Below are 7,677 nucleotides of genomic sequence, written 5' to 3' on the forward strand. Positions count from 1 at the left end.
CCCCTGTAGTCTGCAGGCTCTGATGGCTACAAGGCTAAAATTGCAAACAAGTATGAAATATGTATAGTTCTGAACGCTGGTGCCACGGTGGAAAACATGTAAAGACTCCAACATGTTCAAGCTGTGCGCTCACGTTGCTGTGTGGTCTGCATGTGCTGTCCTCTTTATAGGTGGCATTTACCAAAGTGGAGGGGGGAGCAGGGGGGTTGGGGCAGCTATGGAAGGCTGATATCGCGTGATTAAACCTTCTAACATCTCTTAAGTATAAATCAGGGCAAGGCTTGCCCATCTGACACCCCTAGAGTTGGTTGTGAACGTCTGCCCAACAATTGCTGAACTTTCCAGGAGCCTAACACAAGTCTAGCAGGTAGGGGCTTGGTGAAAGGAGCTGGGCGGGACAGAAATACTGAAATCTGCGTTTTTCTTCCCATTGCAGTTTTGTAAACATCAACAAATGATGAAACCTTCCACAGCAGAGACGCTTCATAAAGGAAGGATGTTGTGGATAATTCTTCTAAGCACAATTGCTCTAGCATGGACTACACCAATTCCCTTGATAGAGGACTCGGAGGAACTCGATGAGCCCTGCTTTGATCCATGTTACTGTGAAGTGAAGGAGAGCCTTTTCCATATACATTGCGACAACAAGGGATTTATAAATATTAGTCAGATAACAGAGTCATGGTCGAGACCTTTTAAACTTTATCTGCAGAGGAATTCCATGAGGAAATTGTACACTAACAGTTTTCTTCACTTGAACAATGCTGTGTCTATTAACCTTGGGAACAATGCACTGCAGGACATTCAGACGGGGGCTTTTAATGGGCTCCGAGTTCTGAAGAGGTTGTATTTGCACGAAAACAAATTGGACATTTTCAGAAATGACACTTTCCTGGGTTTGGAAAGTCTGGAATATCTGCAGGCAGATTACAACGTCATTAAACGGATTGAAAGCGGGGCATTTCGAAACCTAAGTAAATTGAGGGTCCTTATCCTAAATGACAATCTTATCCCCATGCTTCCCACCAACTTATTTAAGTCTGTGTCCTTAACTCACTTGGACTTGCGCGGGAACCGGCTAAAAGTCCTTTCGTACCGCGGGATGTTGGACCATATTGGCAGGAGCCTGATGGAGATCCAGCTGGAGGAGAACCCATGGAACTGTACGTGTGAGATCGTGCAGCTGAAGAGCTGGCTGGAGCGCATTCCCTACACCGCCCTGGTAGGGGACATCACCTGCGAGACCCCTTTCCACTTCCACGGAAAAGACCTGCGGGAAATCAAAAGAAGTAAGCTCTGTCCCATGCTGTCCGACTCCGAGGTGGAAGCCAGCCTGGGTATCCCTCAGCTGTCGTCCAGCAAGGAGAACGCGTGGCCTACGAAGCCTTCCTCCATGCTGTCCTCCTTCCATTTCACCGCTTCCTCTGTTGAGTACAAAACGTCCAACAAGCAGCCCAAACCCACCAAGCAGCCCAGGGCGCCTCGGCCTCCCCCGACGTCCCGCGGCCTGTACCCTGGGCCGAACCAGCCGCCCGTGGCTGCCTACCAGACCCGGCCCCCCATCCCCATCATCTGCCCTACTGGGTGCTCTTGCAGTTTGCACATCAATGACCTGGGCCTGACGGTCAACTGCAAGGAGCGAGGGTTTCACAACATCTCCGAGCTCTTGCCCAGGCCTTTGAATGCCAAGAAGCTGTACCTGAGCGGGAATTTGATCCAGAAAATCTACCGCTCCGATTTCTGGAATTTTTCTTCCTTGGATCTCTTACACCTGGGGAACAACCGGATCTCCTACGTGCAGGACGGGGCTTTTATCAACCTGCCCAATCTCAAGAGCCTCTATCTGAACGGCAATGACATCGAGCGGCTCACCCCGGGCATGTTCCGGGGCCTGCAGAGTTTGCATTACCTGTACTTCGAGTACAACCTGATCAGGGAAATCCAGCCGGCGGCCTTCAGCCTCATGCCCAACCTAAAGCTCCTCTTCCTAAACGACAACCTGCTCCGCACCCTGCCCACCGACGCCTTCGCCGGCACCTCCCTGGCCCGCCTCAACCTTCGCAACAACCATTTCTTGGCGCTGCCGGTGGCCGGGGTGCTGGAGCATCTCCACGCCATCGTCCAGATCGACCTGAAGCTCAACCCGTGGGACTGCACCTGCGAGCTGGTGCCCCTCAAGCAGTGGCTGGAGGCTCTCAGCTCGGTCAGCGTGGTGGGTGAGGTGCTGTGCGCCAGCCCCGAGCACCTGGCCCGCCGCGACCTCCGCTCCCTGGAGCTGGCGGCCCTCTGCCCGGCCGCCCTGCGCCCCGCCGCCGCCGCCTCGCCCTCCGCCGCCCCTCCGCCTCCCGCCGCCACCGGTGCCGCCGCCTACGAGCTGCCGCCGGCCGCCGCCGCCGTCCCGCTCTCCGTCCTCATCCTCAGCCTCCTCGTGCTCTTCTTTTCCGCCGTGCTGGTGGCCGCCGGGCTTTTTGCCTTCGTCCTGCGCCGTCGCCGACGGAAGCTGCCGTTCCGCGGCCCGCGGCCGGAGGCGGCCGACCTGGGCGGCGTTCCGTTGCGCTGCCCGCGGCTCTTCGAGGAGGGCGGCGGTGGCGGCGGCGGCGGCGGCGGCGGCGGGGGCGGAGGGGGCGAGCGGTCCCCGGAGAAGGCGCCCCCGGTGGGCCACGTCTACGACTACATCCCGCACCCGGTGACCCAGATGTGCAACAACCCCATCTACAAGCCGCGGGAGGAGGAGGAGGCGGCGGGCGGCAGCGGCGGCGGGGAAGCGGCGGAGCTGCTGCGGGGCGGCGGCGAGCGCTTCGCCCACGCCGCCGCCGCCGCCACCACCGCGCAGGAGCCGGGCACCAACTACCGCACCTTGCTGGAGAAGGAGCAGGAGTGGAGCCTGGCCGTGTCCAGCTCGCAGCTCAACACCATCGTCGCCGTCCACCCCCAGCACCCCGCGGGCGGCGGGCTGGCGGCGGGCGGCGGCGGGCTCGGGGGGGCGGCGGCGGGAGGAGCCCCGCGGGACCGCGACCGCCCGCCGCCCTGCGCCGTGGGCTTCGTGGACTGCCTGTACGGCACAGTGCCCAAGCTGAAGGAACTGCACGTCCACCCCCCTGGCATGCAATACCCGGACCTCCAGCAGGACGCCAGGCTCAAAGAAACCCTTCTCTTCGCGGCCGGCAAGGGCTTCTCAGACCACCAAACTCCCCCAAGCGAATACCTCGAGTTAAGGGCCAAACTCCAAACCAAGCCGGATTACCTCGAAGTCCTGGAGAAGACCACGTACCGGTTCTGACCGCCGCCCCGCCGCCCGCCCCGGCACCGCCGCATGCGAGTAGAGGATACAGCTGTGTGCTCTCCCCCGCCAGATGTGCGCGCTGCGGGGAAGGGCCGTTCTCAGATCATTAATCGATGAAGTGCCTTCGCAGACTTTTGCCAGCAGATGTTAATCAATCATTATTTTTTATACTGAATCTGAGACTTTGACTGTGCCATGTCTAAGGTATATTATAATTATTATTATTATTATTATTATCGGGGATCTTTGTATTGATCCTGATTAAGTAAATTTTATGTGTGTCTCTCTTTTTTACTTTTTCCCCCCTTTTATTTTCTTTATTGTTGTGTTTGGAGTTGTTTGTCGGTTTTTCATTTTTGGGGTTTTGTTCTGATTTTGTTTTTTTTCCTGTTGCAGTAAACTTCTTTTAGATTTTCCCTTGGAGGGGAGGGGGAGGGAAGATGGCATTTTGTGGCTTGCTTTCTTTTAGCCCATCATGGCACAGATTCTGTACATTTATTTAAAGAAAAAAAATGCAAAGAAGCAAACGAGCGCAGTTTGCTGCATGCCTGGAAACTGCAAGAGGGAAGGGAGGGGAGGGTCTTGCTCGAATGTCTCACTCTTGTCTCTCTCCCTCCCTTGCACGCACACTCACCTCCACCGCCACCCCCGCCGACAGCCCGGCCCCTCCGCACCGCGCAGGGCGGGAGCGAAGCCTCGCTGGCCGCGGAGGGGAATTCCAGGGGCGGGGAGGCCGGAGGGCGGGGGATGGTACCCGGAGCCGGGCAGCCCCGAGGGTGTCACCGCGTGGTGCACACACCCAGGGGATGCTCATGACACTTCATCATGACGCCATCCATGGTTTTTTGGGACGACATCCTCACTTTCCTAATGAAAGCAACATGCAAATAAACAGAAAAAAGGAGGAAAAAAAAAAAAGAGGATTAAAAAAAAAGCGCTATTGGGCACCTATCACTAACAGCTTTGTAGGAAGCACTTTTAATGTTTTTCTCTCATGCACACGTACACGCACACGCACACACACACACACACACAAAGGTACAACAATGTGCATATATTTATTCTGTAATTTCAAGTGAATATAAATTGTAAAGGTAATGTTTAATCATTGTACAGTGATGCGTCTGGTATAGCTTTTCCTAATAAAACGTTTTGAAAAAAATGCATATATATATATATATATATACACCCAATATATATATATATAGGAATACAAAGCTTGAACCTGAAACTTCAGCTTCCCCCTACTGAGATTTCCTTCCCCCACCTTAACCTTGAAAGCTATTTTATTAATAACGGTTCAATGCACTGTGATGTTATCAGACGGGGAAAAAAAACCCTTGTACAGTTTCTCTTGCCAAGATACCACCCGAGACTTCAAAAAATCCGGTTTACAATCCGTATTCCCACGTTGCACTTGTGCCGATGGCGGTTCCCCTGGATGTAAAATTAGGCAGCAAAATTAAGAGCGCGGCCTCGCGTGGCTTTTGATGCAGGAGAATCGGCTCCTTTGCCTGTAGCTGAGCGAGGCATTGCCGGGGATGCTCCTCGTGTTGTCGGGCAATGCGAAGCGAGCAGCCAGAGGGGGCTGGGAGCGGAAAGTTAAAACACGTTTATCAATCGGCTCTACTCCCCGCGCCCGGGGCGGCAGCGCCACTTTCGTTGCCCCGCCGTGGCAGTTTGCTCCCTGCTGAAACGGGAGCGAGACCAAAGACGATCGGATTTACCTTCCCGGGACAGTCCCGGTTGGTATCTTGGCCCCATTGGTATCTAAGATATGGTCCCGCTCGACGGCCCCGGGACGGGACGGGGCGGGAAGAAGCGGCGGCGGCGGCCAATGGCTCCGTGCGGACGCCAGGTGGCGCTGCAACTCCAGCACTGGCGGCGCGGCGCAGCACTGGCGGGGCCCGGCCCCCACAGCCCTCGGTGCTCCCTCTCGCCCCGGCACCGCTCCCGACCTGTCTCGGCCCCCGCCCGTCCCTCAGAATGTACTCCCCGGGCGCCTTACAGCAGGACTAGTGGGGCTTCGAAGGGGAATGCTCGTAGCTGGGCGCTTGTGTGGCCGAGGCACTGCTCTAAAGACCTTCAAATACAGTTTTATACAGAAATATCAAATATATATAAATATCATTGGTCTGAACGGAAGAGCTGTAATGGTAATTTATGCAGGTAAATTGCAATTGTTTTCTTTCCCCCCACTGAGTTCAAAAAGTATCCCCTAGGGCACTTTTGGCTGTTGTCAGGGACTGAGAATCCCTGTGACCTCTCTGTTGTGGCACGCAGTGTGGGTCACCTCAGACCCAGCTATCCCTCCTTTCACTTGGGAAACAATTTGATTTCCCCCAGCTTCCTCCAGTTTTAATGGAGTTAAATCCATGTATACTTGTTTTCACCCCAAGTGTTGTTATTTATAGCTTCAGCCAGGATGCTTGTTGCAAGCTTTTCTTTTTATGTCAGTCTCTCTTTGAGCGGCACCTGGGTGCGACAGAAATGACCTCCTGAGCCTTGACAGTAGCTGTACACATCTTGAGGTGGAGGGGCAGCTCCAAATGTGTGTAAATCTAGCATCAACTCCATTATATCAGTAAAAATATGATGCATTTCAAGTTCCCAGATCTCTCTGTTGAGTTGATAGTGTTTTATCGTTGAGTTGATAGTGCTTTATCTTACTACTGCCTTCACCTCTCATCTGTTGGGGTTTGCCCATTTGTTGGTTTGGGTTTTTCTTAATGGACAGTAGAAGAGCATGTCAGTGTTAAAAGTAATAAGCATGAAGTGCAAAGGCCACATCCTTCTTACGATAATCATCATAATTACATTGATAAGACCACATACAAAATAATACATGGAGCTATATAAATCAGGTTAAAGTCCAACCCCTAGTGAGAGTGGTGCTGTATACTTTCGGCAATGTCATCAGACCCCCAAGTGTTCATACTTGTATCCAAATATAGTAAAGCCAGTTGCAAATAATGTTTATATTTTAAACTGCAGAAAAGCAAGAGAATTTCAACATAACTATAGGTAGTAATGTCACCCACGGATGGTGAGGAAATCTATTTATTCAGTGGAAATAACTTTGTTCTATGAGAATGGTATTTTGTATTAAAAGAGATAATTTTTGGCTTACATTGCGTTATTTTTCTTTCCTTGTGTAGGAAACTTCCTTTCCTTGTGTACTGGAATCATTTGGGGATGATTCGCTCCGGAAGTGTTGACAGTATTTAACTGTGATATCTAATGTGTGTTATGATGACTTCTGTTTTGCTATTTCATTGTGCTGAGCTGAGGCTGAGTGGGTGGCAGCATTACTTTCCACTGCAGGAAACAAAAGTGGATCCATCATCTCTGATCTGTGACGAGCGACTCTTTATACGCTTCAATTGGAGTTACTCCTAATTAATGGGGAGTATTAATGATAATTATTATCAGCAGTATTATTGGTAGCATTAAGATATCGGGAAGGAATCAAATAAAGTCAAACGATCTGCATTTACATTGGAGCTGTTTGATGAGATACTATTTTAAATAAATAAATAAATATTTTTGTAGCTGATTTCCTTGTCGTACAACAAGTAGCTGGTATCGGCTTCAGCAGTTCAGCTTGTGGCGGTGCTCAGAACCTGGCAGTAAATCTTTCAGCATGTGTTTGATTTATTCCCTTTTTGACTGTATTGAAATTCTTCCCACAGGTGGAAAAGAAAAAAAAAAAAAAGAGACCAGGTAAGTCCCAGACATAGCCAATAACAACTGCGTGAGGGAAAACAGAAAGGATAATAGTGGTGCTCAATTATCAGTGCTCTTTTGTATTTCCTGGGTATTGTCATTGCTGTCACCATAGTATTTTACCTGGGCTAAAAGCTTTGTTTGGGATTTGGAAATTGTGTTGTGGATCTCCTGACTGTATCTATAGTGAGAGAAAGATGTTCATTTTTATGGTATGAATAATAATCTGACTTCTGAAAGTGATCCATCTCTGAACATCACAGCAAGCCAGGACCTGTGCTGCTCTAGTTAGATGAATATTGTGGACAGGTCATTTATTACAAGATTCAGTGCGTGTGAGTTAAGCTGTGCTAATTCAAGATTTTGTCAGAGACTTTTCTAGACAAAATTGAGCACGTCATCAGAGTTGGTCTTGTTTTAAGCTAAAAATGTACAGTTATGGGCAACGTGTGTCCCCTGCTGTAAATTTGTACAGTAACGGGACAGAAAGGTCTCTACAAAATGTCAATAAGCAGCGTTCTACCTTTCTGAATCACTGTCACGTGCAAGCAGGAATTCATGAGCGCTATCTCCTTCTCCTTTGTTCAAGTACTTGTTTCAGATGAGCTCTTGACACGAATAAGATATGATGAATTGGCTTTCAATGTAACAGAAATGTTCACGTGAAA

The 7,677-nt window shown here is 50.8% G+C and overlaps 1 protein-coding gene across 1 annotated transcript; it reads left to right on the plus strand.

Moving 5' to 3' along the window:
* Nucleotides 1-441: 441 nt before the first annotated feature.
* Nucleotides 442-6,457, plus strand: SLITRK3 (SLIT and NTRK like family member 3). The gene is made up of 2 exons (XM_062005753.1): nucleotides 442-3,487; nucleotides 6,442-6,457. Exon 1 carries the CDS (start codon nucleotides 455-457, stop codon nucleotides 3,278-3,280), a length of 2,826 nt encoding a protein of 941 aa, XP_061861737.1. The 5' UTR covers nucleotides 442-454; the 3' UTR covers nucleotides 3,281-3,487; nucleotides 6,442-6,457.
* Nucleotides 6,458-7,677: the final 1,220 nt, after the last annotated feature.

Source organism: Colius striatus, chromosome 12 (genome assembly GCF_028858725.1).
Source record: "Colius striatus isolate bColStr4 chromosome 12, bColStr4.1.hap1, whole genome shotgun sequence".
Lineage (NCBI taxonomy): Eukaryota > Metazoa > Chordata > Aves > Coliiformes > Coliidae > Colius > Colius striatus.

Bases quoted from the DNA above. Each gene is read 5' to 3' on its own strand.
- SLITRK3 (XM_062005753.1), top strand. From the start codon at position 455: ATGATGAAACCTTCCACAGCAGAGACGCTTCATAAAGGAAGGATGTTG.